This window comes from Lipophrys pholis (assembly GCF_963383615.2).
Source record: "Lipophrys pholis genome assembly, chromosome: 8".
Lineage (NCBI taxonomy): Eukaryota > Metazoa > Chordata > Actinopteri > Blenniiformes > Blenniidae > Lipophrys > Lipophrys pholis.
In genome coordinates this window covers 29553283-29572251 of record NC_137630.1, presented here as the reverse complement: position 1 = coordinate 29572251, position 18969 = coordinate 29553283, and the positions used below count along the sequence as shown (strand labels likewise).

Below are 18969 nucleotides of genomic sequence, written 5' to 3'. Positions count from 1 at the left end.
CAATCTATAAAGTGGCTAGAAGAGCAATATAGGGGGGATTATTATATACTCATACTCATTATTTTAACTGTTTTTCTAGTCTAATTGCTTCACATGATGGAGCCACATACAGAAAGTTCTACATATACATCTGAAAAAAATGTATATGATTGACAAGTGAATTGTTTCTTCAGTTATTTCTATACTCATAGTGCAGAAACTAAACGGTTTACAGATTGTGACAATTCTGGTTCACTTTTTTAAAAGATTAGGAGGGGGAATGATTTTAATACATCCCCATTCAACATTTTTTATTTTTATGACTTAAAGGCTAAAATTGTAAAGAATAAAGCTTTAATGTATTTCAGGGTTGGGTTTTTTTAGGAAATTGGAAAAATTTGAAAATTGTACAGTTTGGAAATCTGGAAAAATTTACTTTCACATTGTGTTCTAATATAATCTAAGGTGCACCTATGAATACATGTACGTTTCATTGTAATGATTTATTTATTCATTTGAAGTGGCGAGTGATCATCAATTAATGGAAAAGCCAAACGGGAGAGTTTTGTCCCCGGTTAGTTGTGTGACGTCCAGAATGAAAGAAAGAATAAAAATGGAGCCTTATATGAACAGACTCGACACAGACTCCAACCAAACATTTCAAAATAGAAAAGTTAAAATATATATATATATATATATATATATCAACACAATATAAGAATTGAAACACCTCAGCCAATAGAAAATAGCTAAAAACAAATCAAACCAAAGATCAAGATTTGTTTCTCCTGAGAATTTCAGAACTATTCCTCTGCTCACGTCCACCACTGTGAAACCGCCACGTATTTTAGTTTTTTCACACAAGCTGAAAACTAAAATACGGTATTGAAATCTTCCACCAGCTGAGTCTGTTTTCACTGGAGTTCAGGTTCATGCCACCGGCGGGGCAATTAAACTGCCCCCCCCCCCCCCCCCCCCCCCCCCCCGGGGTGCTTTCATATGCTCGTGCTGCCCTGCCCCAACCCCCTGGGTCCCATCGACCCCCCCCTCCAACCATCCCCAAGCATGGCCTGCCGCTGGTTCACGGTCTAAATTTAAACTGCAGTGGGACCAACTGCTCCTCCAGCCACTCCGGGCTCCTGTCACTTCTCCTGCCGAGGTGGGCTGTTTCTGTCGGAGCCCCTCAGCCTGAGGCTCTGCCTGTGGGACACCGAGCCGGAGGAAGAGGGGAAGCAGGGAGCCCACAAGGGGTCGGTCTGGAGCCCAGAGGCCACCGCTGAGAGGACCTACACCTGCCGTACCCGAGCGTTTTAGGGGCGGGGGGGTCATACCGTGAAGGTACCACACTTCTCTGGGATTGGGATCTTGCCCCGGGCTGAGGAGGCGTCAGGATGGCGAGCAGCGACGCGGCCAAACCGGTCATCATGAATGAAGAGGAGCTGAAGAGGAAGCAGAGGGAGAAGCTGAAGAAGCTTCAGGCCACGGGGGGGAACCCCCGACCGGCCAGGTCCCTCTTCCTCTTCACCCTCAAAAACCCTTTCCGCAAGGCCTGCATCAACATCGTGGAGTGGAAGTATCCTTGATTCCTCACAAACTCCCAGGCTTACCTCCTGCTGCGGTCCCACCCTGAGGACACCTGAAACAGTTGGTAGAGCAGCCTGTGGTTCAGACCTCTGACAGCAGGGAGACTCACACATTATGTATCTGCAGAGTGATGAGATATCAGGTTGTTGTTCACCTGCGGGAAGCAGGCTCCGGCCAAGCCTCCTTCAAATCTGCGATAAGTCGAAGCCTGAGGTGTTAATGCTTCTGTTATGTGCGCGGCCTTTACCTCAGTTGAGTTTTCGAACCTTTGGATTTTCACCCTCGTCTAATCTGCGCACGTCAGAAACATTTAACCTGTGTTCTGACACTTCTTTCTAGAATGTGGAAATAGTGGCCCTGGATTGCAGGCGTGAACACAACTGAGTTATGTTGCCCGTTGAGGATTTCCCCTCCGCTTTTAGCCCGATGGCCGTTTCTAGATTGTCCATGAGGAATAGAACGAGTCAGCCGTACCATAACTCATATATCATGACTGAACTCTGACTGTCGCTGTCTGTATAATAAGATGGAGGAAATGATATTGAATCATCTACTTCAAGTGTGTATCAGTGCAGGTTGGGCAGGTCATGACTTTAATCACATTGATTCTGTAACATAACTTCTTCATTCGGAGAAACTGAATGAAATCCTGATTTAGGGGAAATTTATAACTTGATCCAGATTTTTAGAATACATAGATACACAGTTCATAAACCAACGATGACTATTTCCTGATGCGTAGACTGTGTTTAAATGGTTTGCTCATATTCTTGGGCAGTGCAGCTGTCTCACTGCATCACGGAGAGACAGGATGCTGACCTGGCAGGGGAATTCTCATGCGGCGCCCCCTGTGGACGAGAATGAAGCAGCACAGCAGACAAGGTTACACTGAACTGTGGCGGGCTGTTTTCAGGATGATGTTTCAGGCAGAATTTAAAGCTGCTGATCAGTGTCCACAAGGCTGTGGGAGTGTTTGATTTTGTCCTGTTAATAAAAGAAAAACGCCACAACACACAGATAAATAAATAGACCATCTATTCTCTCCGATACGCGCATGAAACAGATCCCAGAGCTTTTCCCTCCATGTATTCTTACAATCCTGAGCTTTGACATTCAGAGCCTTCGAGATTATCATCTTATTGACCATCTTTGCCAATTGCATTGCGTTGGCCGTGTTTCTACCCATGCCTGAAGAAGACAGCAACAACACCAACTCAAGTTTGGTAAGCTGAAGCACGACTTTCCTCTGATTTATGGCACGAGGCTGATTTTTACCGTCCTCATCAAAACATTTCACTGCTTCATGGCGGTGAGCTGAAGGACTGTGAGGCTGAGCACAGCCGCAGCTCGGAGTCTTACTGGGTTTCAGCTGTTTTCTGGTCAGAGTGCCACGCTTCATTTAGATGCCACCAGAAAGCAGTCAGTTCTTTATTTGGAATCCCATCTGTGTCTGCAGATGAACATGTCATCAAAGAAATCCCCTAATTTCCTCAAGTGACATCTCGTTAGAAATACCATATGCACATGCACGGAAGGATTTCTGTGGTTAAAAGGGAAACTATGGGAAAATTCCACACAGGGATTTAAAGTCGGGGAGACTTGATTACTTCTCTCAATATAGATGATTCACAGACCTCGTATTTACAAGCAGTCAAAACAAGCGGGTGCGTGGTGTTTGACCTCTGGATGCTGCTGATTTGTGTCCAAAAATATTGTATTTCACCATCGTAGATGTAGTGTTCCACTGCAGTGAGGCTGCGGGTTACAGATTACAGGTCAGATATCACACGCCACCAGGATAACCACACGGTAACCACAGGGTTTGAAACACACATTTGCTTTAAATATTTGAATTGGACGGTGGGGGAGTGATTTAAATCTCTTTATCTCTTAATGTCATGTCAAAAAGGGGTTAAAGGTCAAATCTTCTGTCTTGTTTACACACATTAATTTGATTTGCACGCTCATCAGATGTCTCAGATCTGACTCCAAATATTTCCTATCTTTGCTTTGGCTGGCCGACCCAGGGCCGACTTCTCTTCACCGTACCATTCCTCAGAGGTGAAAAACGTAAGAAGAGACGGCCGGCCCCCACTCTGCTGGTAGATGTAGGTCGGGACAGTGTCACACCACTCATGCTGATGGATATAAGAGTTTCCTGACGTAACCGAACTAATAAACTCAACAAACATAATGTGCCTTAAAGATGAGACTCAACAACCAACAATTATCTTTCCTGCTTCTTAAATAGTATAAATATATATTCTTGTTTGTAGATGCGAGGCCAGAACTGGAGGTTATAAATGATTATGGGCTGAGGGTGTCTATAAATACATTATAAAGAGTGCATACAATTTCCAGTATACCTCAGATAAACTACAATTTTGCCTAAAATTGAGCTTTAATTAAGCCTTTTCATTTGCAGCTCAAACTTTTGTAAGCCGATCTAAACTGAATGAAATCTGAGAACTACCCTGAACTGATCGGTTGGAGTTGCTAATGATAATTAAATATATACACATATATATATGTATGTATATAAAAAATTCGAATCTTGCAACCATCTCTGATCAAAACCTCCCTATAATGCTGTGGAGTGTCACCTCTCCTGTTGTCGCATGGCGGTGCAGATTGTGTGATTCATATGTGAGTCATTGGTCAGCCGTCTGTTCAAGCAGCTTGGGGTTTTGTTTAATTTACATCAGAATGGCTAAACGGGCTATAAAAGGTAACATGATGTTGTAGTAGCGGCGGCGGCAGCAAGTGTTTTTCTAAACATCTATTCCGCCCAGCAGGTGCTTCAGACCCCAATAACCTGTGAAAATCTGCTGACCTTCAGTGGTTTGACTCCGCGCTGCTTTGGCGTCATGTACAGTTGGATTTCAAAACATCACTGCTCGATGCAGCTTATTTTGACTGTAGTCTGATTCTTTGTTTATGTGAGGTTTTCCAAATGTCATTTCCGTGTTTTGTTCGTCTTCCCGCAGGAGAGCCTGGAGTACATTTTCATGATCATCTTCACGTTAGAGTGCTTTTTTAAGATAGTGGCGTACGGGCTGGTGTTCCATGAAGGGGCCTATTTACGGAACTGCTGGAACATATTAGACTTTGTCATCGTCTTCATGGGGTAAGATGAGCTGCAGGTGGAAATCTCTCTGACCAGAATAGTCAAAAGAGCTGAAAATGTAACGCAAACTTGAATAATGGTGTCAAGCCTGGAATAGACGTCTAATCGGGTTTTATATTTGCTGTTTGTTTTTTGTTTTTACAGTCTCTTCACTTTTGCTTTGGACACCATAAATAAGATAGCAGGCGTGCCGATGGAGAAGGGCGGAGGGTTTGACATGAAGGCACTGAGAGCCTTCAGAGTGCTCCGACCTCTGCGCCTCGTTTCTGGAGTCCCTAGTGAGAACCTGCGCTTTAATACACATGACAAAAAAAAAAAAAACATACATACATACATTTTGTATACTGGGATTGTTTTTGTGTTGCTTACTTCTCTTTTCCATTTAATTTGTTATTGTTGATTTCTGGGTTGGGGTGAGGGTTGGTTTATTGTCTGGGGTGGGGTGAGGGTTGGTTTATTGTCTGGGTTGGGGTCAGGGTTAACACTGAGGTTGGGTTTAACCCTAAGGGATTGCACATTATTCGTGAATCAGGTTTGTCCTGTGTCTGAGAATTGGCCTCAGTAATGTGGAGTTTTACACGTTTTCCTTTCTTCCTCATTTCCAGGTCTCCAGGTGGTGATGAACTCCATCCTCAAAGCCATGCTGCCCCTGCTGCACATCGCTCTGCTGGTTTTCCTCTTAGTTACCATCTATGCCATCATGGGACTGGAGCTATTCAAGTGCAAGATGCACAAAACCTGCTATTACACTGGCACAAGTGCGTACAAACAAAGGCACAATCGTAGTTTGCTCCTGGTCTATGGAGCTGAGTCATCCTTCCCTCTTTCCTTTGGATCCACAGATATCTACGCCACAGCAGAGGACGAGCTTCCTGCCCCCTGTGCTCAGGCTGGTAATGGACGCCGCTGTATCATCAATGGCTCCGAGTGTCGGCCGGGCTGGGAGGGTCCCAACAACGGGATCACACACTTTGACAACATTGGCTTTGCCATGCTCACCGTCTACCAGTGTATCACCATGGAGGGCTGGACCAAAGTGCTCTACTGGGTCAGTTCAGTCATGACGCGGATATTATCAGAGTCTTTTGTATTGTGAAGATATTTGACGCCGTAAATCTTTGTTTCTGGTTGACCAGCTTGGGTTTTTTTTTTCTTTCTTTCAGGTCAACGACGCCATCGGATATGAGTGGCCGTGGATCTATTTTGTTCCTCTCATTCTGGTGGGCTCCTTCTTCGTGCTCAACCTCGTTCTGGGTGTGCTCAGTGGGTAAGACATCGTTACCATCTAGTTTAGAGTTTTTCTTAAAGTCTGACAGGATTGATAAATGACGACCGGCTGTGATCGAACCTCACAGAGAGTTCACCAAAGAGCGAGAGAAGGCCAGGTCTCGCGGAGAGTTCCAGAAGTTGCGGGAGCGTCAGCAGCTGGATGAAGACCTCCATGGCTACATGGAGTGGATCACTCATGCTGAAGTCCTGGATGCGGACAGGGAGGGCAAAGGTCAGCGTTAAGAAGAGCACCTCAGCACCGGCCCTCGAGGAGAGATGAGGAAATGACCGGTGTTTCCATCTCTGCAGGTCTTCTGCCGCTGACCAGCGGAGATTCAGACACGGACAGCCTGTATGACATGGAGGGGAAGAGCCGAATCATCTACTACTAGTGAGTCAGGTTGAGAAATGCTGGCAGGTAAAACACTCGGGGAATAATGACGCATGTCAATGTCCCGGTTGTTCTTGTGTGCAGCCGCCTGGGCCGCCGCTGGAACCGTTTTTTCAGGATGAAGTGTTTGGTGTACGTGAAAACCAAAGCCTTCTACTGGGTGGTGATGATCCTCGTCTTCCTCAACACGCTGACCATCGCTACCGAGCACCACCACCAGTCGGAGTCGCTCACCTCCCTGCAAGGTCGGTGACTCCGTTACTCACTTTTAGCATTAAGCCCCGTCCATTTCTCACCCTTTTCTCTCTCTCTCTCTCTCTCTCTCTCTCTCTCTCTCTCTCTCTCTCTCTCTCTCTCTCTCTCTTCTCTCCTCTCCACAGACATGGCCAGCCGTGTGCTCCTGGTTCTCTTCGTCATCGAGATGTTCATGAAGATGTACGCTCTCGGACCCAGGGCCTATTTCATGTCTCTGTTTAACCGTTTCGACTTCTTCGTGGTGGTCTGCGGCATCCTGGAGATGATCATGCTGTCGGCGGGGGCCGTCACTCCTCTGGGCTTCTCGGTGCTCAGGTGCATTCGACTGCTGAGGATCCTCAAAGTCACAAAGTGAGTCTCGTCAAAATGTCTCTTCAGTCTGATTGTTGCTACTTGACAGATCTTGATTGTTTTGCTTGCTCTGCAGGTACTGGACCTCCCTCAGTAACCTCGTGGCCTCCCTGCTCAACTCCGTGCGCTCCATCGCCTCCCTGCTCCTCCTCCTCTTCCTCTTCATCGTCATCTTCTCACTCCTGGGCATGCAGGTGTTCGGGGGGAAGTTCAACTTTGCCGACCACAGAGTCAGACGCAGCAACTTCGACAACTTTCCTCAGGCCCTGATCAGCGTGTTTCAGGTGAGCGGGGAGAGAGTTGGCTTGAAAGTCTTCCGCTGTGTCCAAGGTCAGTTTGTTAAACGTCAGTTTGAAGAAGCACTTTCAAGGTTTTTGGCTTTTTTTTTTGGTCATTTGTTTACAAGCTGGAATTTAGAGACAATAAATGTTTTGTACGACTCGGAGACGTCATTCCTGCTATCATGAATTATTTTATGCTTCCTGTTATAAGTCTTATTCTTCACTTGTGTCTGTTTACAGCGATCTGCGCTTTATTTCTGTTGCTTTATGAGTCTTTATAGATGGTACTTCATGCTTTCTGGTATCTGTTCTTGAAATCCTACATGACAAAGATATCTGTACTTTATCCCCCTTTAATATTCAAAACATTTGATTTGAATTGAATATTTGTTTACACTTGATCCATCCTTCCATCCATCCATCCATCCATCCATCCATCCATCCATCCATCCATCCGTCCATCCATCCATCCATCCATCCATCCATCCATCCATCCAGCCATCCATCCATCCATCCAAGTATTTGCGCTGCGTAAGTGAATAGATTGCGTATTTTTGTTTCTTCTGATCAGATCCTCACAGGGGAGGAGTGGACGTCCATCATGTATAACGGCATCATGGCCTACGGAGGGCCGGTCATCCCCGGCATCCTGGTGGCCATCTACTTCATCACGCTCTTCGTCTGCGGAAACTGTATCCCTCACTCACGGTTCTTTAGAAACCTTCAATCGTTGCATGTTTACAACCGAGCTTTTAATCTTCCTGAGCTCACGGCCATCAGATATCCTCCTCAATGTCTTCTTGGCCATCGCCGTGGATAACCTGGCGGAGGCCGAGAGTCTGACTTCAGCTCAGAAGGACAAGGCAGAGGAGAAGATGAGGAAGAAACTACTGAGGTGAATGAGAAAATACCGAAGCTCTTTAAAGGGAAATTACCAGGATATGTGAAGAGAGAAAAGTGTGAATGAAGAAAATTCCAAAACCTCAAGACTTCATAGTCTGTATTTACTATTATACCAATTATACAGTTAAATATCTTGGATAAATTACACATTTCTTTTTTTTTTTTTTAATCACTTAAAGATTATCTAAACACAAGTGACGTTTGATGAGAAAAAATACCTAAAAAAAATATTGAAAAAGCTCTCCTGCCTGTGCATAATGATTTTTATTTTCCCACTCTTTTTTCTTATGACCTTCAAGGTCCAAAATGCCGGACAAGACTGATGAGGAGCGGGAGAGAATAGCGAAGAAACTGGCAGAGCAGAGAGCTAAGATCGAGGGCATGCCCACCACGGCCAAGGTGAGAGTCTGTTCCAGTATCACACCACAGACTCACTATTCTTTGACAGCATTTGTATCTGAATTATCTCCTTTTTTCTTTTTTTTTTTCAGCTGAAGATCGATGAGTTCGAGTCCAATGTGAATGAAGTGAAAGATCCTTTCCCGCCCGCAGACTTCCCAGGTAACACAGAACCGGCCTCTGGTTCGCTGCACACGTTCCTCAGCTGTGAGAAGGAGGTCACTTACGGCAGTGATTCATTACGCCGGCTGTTTACCAGCGCCGCTGTCTTGGCTGCGTTACAGTATAAGTATAGTAACGTTTCATCACTGTTCGACTCAGCCGATTCCCAGAGTGCAGCTATTTTCACCCTCCTCTGGTGACTACCATATAAAGCCCACCACCACTGTTCTGTCAGAGCTTCCTCTTCCCTCATTGTTTTGGGATTTTTTACCATAGTAATGATAACGAAATAAACGTGTGACTCCACAGGTGATGACGAGGAGGAGGAGCCTGAAATCCCCATCAGCCCCCGGCCCCGACCGATGGCCGACCTGCAGCTGAAAGAGGAGGCCGTCCCTCTGCCTGAAGCCAGCTCGTTCTTCATCTTTGGTCCTCAGAACAAGTAGGAATCTGAAACCTGAAAACGGAGACGTCGTAATTATAGCCGACGCTCATGAAAGCCTCTGTGCCTCGTTCGTCTGTGTTCAGGTTCCGTAAACTGTGCTACAAGATCATCAATCATTCGTCTTTCACCAACTTGATCCTGCTGTTCATCCTCCTCTCCTCCATCTCGCTGGCAGCTGAGGATCCCATTGATCCCAGATCCTACAGAAACCAGGTAATAACTATGTAATAATGTCCAGCCAGAACATGGGAACATTCATCACTGAAGAAAAAAAACTACATCTAATGACCCAACCTGCTTTTCTTCCTGTTTTTCAGATCCTGGCCTATGCTGATATTGTTTTCACAACTGTGTTCACCATAGAGATTGTACTGAAGGTATATGAAATACTTCATTTAAGTTTCATTAATTGAATTAATGATGTGATTAAATGTCATTATTATGTCTTTGTCATCAATCTCATAATACCAACATACGATTTTAATCAATCTGAACAGAATAAGAACTCCATTAAATGTTTCCTCAGAAAACTCGCAAGGTTTTAAATGGACAATAACATCTCACGTTGATGTGAGGTCGTTTTACTCTCCAGCTCATATATTCCTGATGTCAATAGTTACTGGGCATTTTATTTAACTGCAAAGTCTATATTTTGTGATTGTAAATCCATGACTTTATTCCACTGCGGCGATTAAAGCTGAGCCAGAGACCTTTGCGTCACGGTCGATTACTTTAGCAACTTCCTCTAACAACTGACTGAGTGTTTAGATAATGAAAAGCAACAAAAAACCTCCTGGACTGAGATTTCAGATATATTGTTATTTTTTCCATTGAAAAACCTGGACTGGAGTGTAAAGTTTGTTTCCGTGTGACAGATGACGGTGTACGGAGCGTTCATGCACCAGGGCTCCTTCTGCCGGAACTCCTTCAACATCCTGGATCTGATCGTGGTCACAGTCTCGCTCCTGTCGATGGGCATGGAGTGAGTTCCCGTCATCGTTTCTCAGTTTTTCTCCTCACGACTTTTTGATCCGCGTGTCGTCACTTTGGTCCTGCGCTCTTGTGCAGATCGAGTGCGATCTCCGTGGTGAAGATCCTCAGGGTGCTCAGGGTGCTGAGGCCTCTCAGAGCCATCAACAGGGCCAAAGGCCTGAAGGTAAAACAGCATTTATCATCACCCGGAGGAAAATCTTTGTGTTTGGAACAGATTCATAGCATTATTAATTGAAATCAATATTTCACCAATACAGGCACTAAAGTGTGATGTTAATCATAACTGCTTAGAATATTGTTCCAAACTTTCCCGTCTCAGTAACAGTTTCTTCTCTGTTTGTTTCATGCAGCACGTTGTCCAGTGTGTGTTTGTTGCCATCAAAACAATTGGAAACATCGTCCTGGTCACCATGCTGCTGAATTTCATGTTTGCCTGCATTGGAGTCCAACTCTTCAAGGTGTTGATTTTACATGCTCTTTGTTTTAGACACGATAAAGGTCACATTCCCAAACTAATCCTCAGTCGTCGTAGCTGATCCGCTACTCGTGTATTAATTGTTCCTCTGATCTTTTCCCCCGTCAGGGGAAATTCTACAGCTGCACAGACTCATCGATGATGACGGAGGAGGAATGCCAGTAAGGCCGACACCATTCACACATCGCACATCTCATTTATCAGAGGTGCAGTGCTATTTTAGAATGACCGTCCTCGCTGCGTGCGCCCTCAGGGGATTCTTCCTGAAGCCGATGGAGAATTCCCTGCAGGACACGGTGGTGGCGAGGAGACAGTGGATCAACAGCGACTTTAACTTCGACAACGTGCTGTACGGGATGCTGGCCCTCTTCACCATCTCCACATTTGAAGGCTGGCCAAAGTGAGCAGACGACTCAGATCTCTGATGAGATTGCTTTGATTTTATTAGTGTGATTCAGTTAGGATTCAGTACGTTACAACCGTCTTGCCTGGAGTCTGTCCGAATGAACTGTCCTATATCTTCGATCTTCGATTGTTGTCTGGAAAGCTTCCTGTTTGTCTCACCGTGACCATTTTCTGCTTCCAGGCTGCTGTACCGAGCCATAGACTCAGACCAGGAGGACATGGGTCCCGTCTACAACAACCGTGTCGACGTGTCCATCTTCTTCATCATCTACATCATCCTCATCGCCTTCTTCATGATGAACATCTTCGTGGGCTTCGTCATCGTCACCTTCCAGGAGCAGGGCGAGCAGGAGTATAAGAACTGCGAGCTGGACAAGAACCAGGTGCCCCTGCGATCAGACTTCAAAACTCGTCTCTGTGGCGTCGAGTCATGAAAACTTTTAACACTCGCGTCGTGTGCCTGTCCTCCTCCAGCGTCAGTGTGTGCAGTACGCTCTGAAAGCGCGCCCTCTGAGGTGCTACATCCCCAAAAACCCCTACCAGTACCGGGTCTGGTACATCGTCACCTCCTGCTACTTCGAGTACCTCATGTTCTTCCTCATTATGCTCAACACCTTGTGTTTGGGGATGCAGGTACGTGGAGATCAGAGTCACCGTGTCACTTTATCTGCACCAGGGTTTACGACGGTTTGACGTTTAGTGGAGCTTTAAATCAAATGTGGCTTGAAAATGCAAAACAGCTCTTAAAAGGGTCAAATTTAATACATTTGGAAAAAATTAAGAGTACGTAAAAGCCAGATGTCCTTCATATTTACTTGTGAGTGGGGTTTTTTCTGAACCTTTTAGTGCATGTTATTTTTTAGAAGCAAATATTTGTGGCCTGTGTTTATTGCATCTGTATTTACAGAGGGCTGCGCTGTGCAGATTTTAAATCATTTTTTCACTATAATCTTTTCACATGGGTCATCTGCACACAATTCCATTAATTTAAGCAGTTTGTTACACGTCTTTCAACTTTTATCAAAGTTGCACGTATCTTCAATATAAATGCCATCTGTGTGCCCGTGCAGGTAAATCACAATAACACAGCAACTCCATTGCTACAAGTACATATATAATGATAGAAAACAATTTAAATGCATGTAATCTGTATCTGTTTCCGTACAACAGCACTGTAACCAGTCGGACCACGTCACCAAGCTGTCAGACACTCTGAACCTGATCTTCACGGTGCTCTTCACCGTGGAGATGATCCTGAAGCTCATGGCCTTCAAAGCCAGGGTAAACGCTGCTATTCCTGCTGAGCCGCTGTTCACCTGCGCTCCTCGTCTCGTTTCCCTGACCTGTCTCTACGTCTCCGTGTGCAGGGCTACTTCGGAGACCCCTGGAACGTGTTTGACTTCGTCATTGTCATTGGCAGCGTTGTTGACGTCATCCTGAGTGAAGTCGACGTGAGTAAAAATATGTTGTTGTTGTTTTTTTTAATTAGAGTCTCTAAAGAATAAATCATGAAATGTCTTGTTGCAGGTGTTTTGTGTTAAAATCCAATATGAGATTCATGGGCTTTAGTGTGACGCCATTTAAAGTCACAGAGATTATTTTTTCAGAAATCTGACTTATAATTGTGTCTGACGGCTGAAAGGACATGGTCAGTAACTGTTTCTGTCCATTTCACCACCTCAATGTTCACCATGTCCAAGATGCATTTCCTTCTTCATGGCAAAGTCACAAGCAAACTGTAATTCCAGCAGTGATTTCATGTCTTATATGTGTTGAGTGATCACTTCAGAAGAGCTCTTATCTTTGAGGTTGTTTCTTTCTCCCTCTCATTGTGGCACCGCATTGTCCTCATTTGTTTTTTTTGTTCATTCACAAACACCAAGCTTGCAGCAGTTTCAGTCTTCTCCATTCAGACATGATGTCACACGTTCTCCTTTTCTCTCTTTCTTCCCCATCCATCTCTCCGTCCTTCGTGCACCTCACTCGCCACCTGTCTATCCTCCACAGACTGCCCTGGCCTCCAGTGGAGGACTGTACTGTCTCCATGGCTGTGCTGTAAATATCTGATCTGCACTGCACCGCTGCATGAGCTCTGCTGTGTCAGCACTTTGCTTTGCTTCACCACTAAACCGACTGTAACAACCTGCGTGTTGCTCAACCCGCCAGTGAAATGTCCGTCTCATCTTGCGAGCCCTCGATGGAGGGGTTGACCTATCGTGTTGCAGTAGGCCTCATGCTGTTTGTGTAAACGGGGCTTCGTCTAGTGGCGGCTGGACTGACTTTTAAAAAGCAGTAAAGTGTGTGTGTATTTCTGCATGAGTTACCAGTTGTTCAGCAGCTACTACCTGCGACTCTTGTAACTCATCAAAATAGGAAAATTACTGATCTTAACTATAGATTTTTTTATAATAATCTGAATGTCTGAGGGGTAATTAATGTTTGTTATGCGTCTGCGATTGATGAAGTTTGATTGAATGTAACTCGATCAGCCCGTCATCTCTTCGTCTGTCACTTTGTGCAGGAGACAAATCCCTTGCAAGTCATCGCGGTGAGTCAAAAACTCTCCCAACATGTTTTATTTAGGTTCTTTTTTCTTTCTTTTTTTATTGAATTAAATTCCATCTCCTTGCGTGCAGTCCTCAGAAAACGCTTCGGTCTCCATCACGTTCTTCCGACTCTTCCGTGTCATGCGGTTGGTCAAACTCCTGAACCGCTCGGAGGGCATTCGTAACCTCCTGTGGACCTTCATCAAGTCCTTCCAGGTGTCGGGCGCCATCATAATCATGTCTGTTCATCCTTGATCATGTCAGCTTCATTTGTATGTAACCTGTGTGTCTTTGTGTCTGCAGGCTCTTCCTCATGTTGCTCTGCTCATCGTGATGCTCTTCTTCATCTACGCCGTCATCGGGATGCAGGTACACACTCCATCTTATATTAGCAGATGGCCACCATGCTGCATGTGTTATTGTTGACAGTGATTTTTGACCTGCATCATAACAACCTTTCAGATCTTCGGGAAAGTCGCCTTAGTGGACGGAACCCAAATCAATCGCAACAACAACTTCCAAACATTCCCTCAGGCCGTTCTCATGTTATTCCGGTGAGTCGAAGGACGGCGGGCCGAGACGGCGTCTCTTCTGATCCGAGACTTCACCGTCTGACGTGTGCTTACGTCTTCAGATGTGCTACTGGAGAGGCCTGGCAAGAGGTCATGATGGCTTCCATGTACGGAAAGAAATGTGACCCCAAGTCCGACTTCCTGCCAGGAGAAGAATACACCTGCGGGTCCAACTTCGCCGTCTGTTACTTCCTCAGTTTCTACTGTCTCTGTGCCTTCCTGGTGAGAAACAGCCGCCGTCTTAAGAAACTTGACGCAGAAATGTTGAAACATCTTTAAAAAAAATGTTTTTGCTCGTTTTTTGCCAGATCCTCAACCTGTTTGTCGCCGTCATCATGGACAACTTTGACTACCTGACGCGTGACTGGTCTCTTCTCGGTCCTCACCATCTGGACGAGTTCAAGAAGATCTGGGCGGAATACGACCCCGAAGCCACGTGAGCGTCAACCTCGGCTACAACGACGGTCTTAGAGAGTACGTGTGACCTGAGTTGATTATGACACATTTCTCTCAAAGCGGGAGGATCAAACACTTGGATGTGGTGACGCTGCTGCGCCGAATCCAGCCTCCGCTGGGCTTTGGGAAGTTCTGTCCTCACCGGGCTGCATGCCAGGCACGTACTACATGAAGTGCTACACCGACGGAGTATCCCGGTACTTTTCTGTACATGTGTGCGTGTCTGATAAGACACATTGAAAGAGATTTTCCCCGGTTGTGTTCGCAGCGTCTGGTTGGGATGAACATGCCTCTCAACAGCGACGGCACCGTCACCTTCAACGCCACTCTGTTCGCCCTGGTCAGGACCGCACTGAAAATCAAAACAGAAGGTACTGCCGTGTTGTGGTTGATTGGCGCCTTCACGACGACACGATATTCTTTCCACTTGATCCACTTTCGATTTGAACTGGTCTCTACTAGGTAACTTTGAGCAGGCCAATGAGGAGCTGAGAGCCATCATCAAGTCCATCTGGAAACGCACCAGCATGAAGCTCCTGGACCAGGTCATTCCCCCGATAGGAGGTGAGTCTGCAGACATAGAGAGCGTCACTTCACAGGACGTCCCAGCGTTGTTCACACGTCCAGCTGTGCGGCCTGCTTGCAGATGACGAAGTCACTGTGGGGAAATTCTACGCCACCTTCCTGCTCCAAGATCATTTCCGCAAGTTCCTGAAGCGCCAGGAGGAGTACTACGGCTACCGGCCCTCGAAGAAGAACGCCTCCGGCCCCGAGATCCAGGTGAGCTTCACCTTTTTCGTCCACCTTTAAACTCGGGATTCCACGTTTCTGCTCCTTCCTTCACACCGCCCGTGCTCCACTCAGGCGGGTCTGAGGAGTACCGACGAAGAGCTGGCGCCAGAGATGCATCGGGCGATTTCAGGAGACCTGCAGAATGAGGAGGAACTGGACCGAGCGATGGCGGAGGCGGGAGAGGAGCGCATTTATCAGGTGGGAATCATTCCTCAGAGGCCCAAATCCTGCCGGCTGGATGAGAGTGTAACAATGACTGTCCCTCAATTAAATTAGACTGTTAGTGACTCGTGAATTAAATCCAGTTTGACACTCCTGCTTTAGATCATGGTTGAAGTTCAGTGAGTGGAAGATTCTAACTGGAGCCTTTGATTCATTTAATGTTGACAGTTTCTCAAACTAGGTTGTGTTATATGATTAAAGTGGCATCTCCATATATGAGTGATATAAGATACTGATTCATGTCTGCTGATTGGGTCGTTTCTCATCCTGCTCACTGTTTTTTTGACATTCCATTGTACGCCGAGGTCAGATGTTTCACTCGTTCATGTTCAGTTTGTATAAAATGAATCGTGTGTTGGCAGCGTTCACACGGTCTGTTTGGAAACCGGGGGGACTCGTTCGCCGCCGAGCCCACCAGCACTCAGCCGCCGCAGGTCACCAACCAGCGGCCCCTCCAGTTCTCCGAGAGCCAGCCCGAGTCGCCGCCCAACTCCTCCACCTCGGCGGCAGCCACCGAGTTCTTCCCCACGACGGCGCCGAAGAACAACACCAACAACAACGCCTTTGCAGAGTGAGCTCAGACACACACACACACACACACACACTTCCTGCTGCCCCCGTTAAAGGAAGGATTCATGTAGTTTGTTATATTTCAGGTTTTCATTTGAAAGAGAAGGCACTCCGGAGGAGTTCTATAATCCCAGTGAGGACGAGGAGCCAGGTACGACCACGCCACAGGGGCCTGAGGAGATTCTTCCGCCGCACGCTCCAACTGTGTTGTGGTTTGTTTTTCAGAGAGCAGACGCTCCTGGAGCTTCACGGTGAGGACAGACAAGACACAGGTACGTCTCTCTCTGGAGGCTGACACATGAAGGAGTTGATGAACTGACCGTTGAAGTGAACTCGTCTCTCCTCCACAGTTTCCTTATGATCCAAACTACGGCGACGGCCAGAGTCAAAGCCCTGCAGCCGACCGGCTGGTCCAGGAGGTCGGTGCACTGTCACTGTTAAGCCCTTTATTACACATCATTTAATGACACAGTCATCAGGGGGAAGTTCACTGTGAGAGCTGACATATTCAGACCAAACTTCCTTTTGGAGACCGATTGAAAGTAGATAAATATTTAAGTTTAATGTCTGATTAACAGCGGTGACATAATTCTATATAACAAGTATGAAGACCCTCAAATACAAAAACACTTTACACATTCTTTTTCAGTTCCTTCAGAGTCAGAAGATAAAAATTAAGAATTTTAATTCAGTTTACTTCATGTGTTGAAGATTTTTATAGTGATGCTGAACTTGGCTTGACAATACCAAGATTTCTTATTTCCTTTTCTAAATCAAAAACTCCTTAAAAAAAAGTTTTAAATGGAATTTGGTAGAACTTAATAGAAAGTGCAGTCAGGTTAATACCCGCCCTAGTTTTCGTTTTTTATTTCTTTCAACAGCTTTAAAGTTAAAATTAAATTTTTGCTTTTTACTTGAGTACATTTCATGGAGGTTTTTTATTTTTTTACTTTTAGGAAAGTACAAGCAAAAAAACCTTACATTTATTGTACCATGAACAAATTGCCCAATTCATATTTGATCACAGGAATCACATCAGAGTGTGTTGATAGAAAAGTTTTAAAAGTAAATCCTACAAACTGAACAAATCTTCATAACACATAAATCATAGAGTGAAATACTTTGCATTTTGTTTAGTTTGGTTCATCTCTGTCCTCTGCAGTGATTTTCATTGTTCAGTATTTAGAGGAACTTGTACTTTGTTCAGCAGTTTTCGAAAAGCAAATTTTTTATTGTCTGACTGTAGGGGAACAATAAAAACACTGATTTATCGCCTCTATTATACGACCAATCCCTGCCTGTTGTCCCGTCCGTCCCCCAGGCTCTGGTGAGAGGCGGCCTCGTCTCCCAGGCCAGGGATCCGGACTTCGTCTCTGCAGCCAAGCAGGAGATGGCGGCGGCCATGCGGATGCCCCTCCCTGCGATGGAGGGCATGGCTCAGAGCATCCTGCACGACCGCGCCGGCAGCAGCGCCTCCGTCAAGAAGAGGCGTCCCGTCCCCGTCCCCGTCCCCGTCCCCGTCCCCGCTGCAGCGGCTCCGCCGCCGCCACAGGAAACCGTCCATCCAGATCCGGCCATGAGGAGGAAGAAGCGTCCGATTCCCACGATTCCCCCCAGACAGGCGTCCGCCGAGGCCGACTCTGAAGTTTAGAGGTTCTCGTGTGGCCATTTTCTACACAAGCAGGCGGCTCCGCCTCGTGACTTTACCGAGCTTGTTGCCACTTCGACGCTCTGCGTCTGTCCTCAGATCAGCTTTAACGAAGCGTCGACCGTGGCTGAAACCTTAACCGAACGATACATTTGATAATCGGACGCCTTTCAGATTTTGTTGAACTAATAAACTGTTGGATGCTCTCAGAGAGCGAGCAGCGGCGCACTTGTTTCTTTGTCGGTTTGTCGAGGTTCATCCATTCCAGACATATGGGACGAGCATGTGAGCGTCTTTACCGAGGCGAGTGAAGGGATTCAGTGAACGCAGGAGGAGAAAAGCTTTTTATTGTGCTGCCGTTCACTGAGGTCAGAGGTCAGAGGGGAGGGACTCCAGTCTGGAGAACCAACGGCTAAGTTTTGTTTCTTTTGTGTATCTGGGCCCGTAAAGGTCAAACGTTCTGGAAGGGCCTCGAGAGACGGCGATACGAGTATTTCATAGAGACGCAGCGTCTGAATCGCCGTCGTTTCGTCTTTTAGTATTGAAGTTTATTACCTGTTCTCACAGCCGCTCTTGGTTTACGCAGCGTCGAGAGAACTTTTATCTCTGAACACGTCACTTTTGATCCGTCGATCGATTATTTAACGGTGGAGCTTTGATGACGTGAACTTAACATGTTCATTGTGCGGTCCGAGCGTGGATGTGATTTTTTATTTTTTTTTATCCGGCTCGAATCGCTGCGACAGGTGCTTTCGTTTACATGTATTTCTTACGGCTGTGCACCGGGACGGTTCGGTCCAGACGGGTCTTCAGCATACCTGGAGTATGATCGATTCAGTTTGAACGCCTGTACCTGAACTCGCCGCTGCCACTACTTACTTACGTTTTGCACTTATTTCCTGTTTCGTGTCTGAACACGCCTTTCGAAAGGACCCGGCTTTTTCTTTTTTTCTACAGTGTCCATCGATCTGCTCGTGTTTTTAAACTTGTGGCAAGTTTCACCAGAACGATTATTTTCTTGAAGATCTGAATCTGTCATTAAAGTTGATGTTCCTTCGGTGTTTTCACCAATGACAAAAAAAATAAATAAATCACTCACTTTTGGTTTTGTGTTTTTGCTTAACGATTAATTCTCGCTGCAAAA

The 18969-nt window shown here is 45.9% G+C and overlaps 1 protein-coding gene across 1 annotated transcript; it reads left to right on the top strand.

Annotated features, from left to right (window-relative positions):
• Window positions 1-1277: 1277 nt before the first annotated feature.
• On the top strand, window positions 1278-18929 carry LOC308113289 (dihydropyridine-sensitive L-type skeletal muscle calcium channel subunit alpha-1-like). Its single transcript, XM_080469423.1, has 45 exons — window positions 1278-1552; window positions 2681-2786; window positions 4551-4690; window positions 4835-4968; window positions 5296-5448; window positions 5533-5738; window positions 5854-5957; window positions 6046-6191; window positions 6269-6350; window positions 6435-6595; window positions 6731-6956; window positions 7033-7240; window positions 7809-7929; window positions 8018-8132; window positions 8440-8539; window positions 8632-8701; window positions 9011-9143; window positions 9230-9359; window positions 9464-9523; window positions 10022-10128; window positions 10215-10302; window positions 10490-10597; window positions 10723-10775; window positions 10868-11014; window positions 11201-11402; window positions 11494-11652; window positions 12190-12300; window positions 12387-12470; window positions 13027-13074; window positions 13541-13567; window positions 13656-13781; window positions 13869-13934; window positions 14028-14119; window positions 14200-14359; window positions 14446-14573; window positions 14654-14750; window positions 14862-14964; window positions 15056-15157; window positions 15240-15373; window positions 15458-15583; window positions 15970-16178; window positions 16264-16328; window positions 16403-16449; window positions 16528-16596; window positions 17499-18929. Exons 1-45 carry the CDS (start codon window positions 1371-1373, stop codon window positions 17826-17828), a joined length of 5565 nt encoding a protein of 1854 aa, XP_080325549.1. The 5' UTR covers window positions 1278-1370; the 3' UTR covers window positions 17829-18929.
• Window positions 18930-18969: the final 40 nt, after the last annotated feature.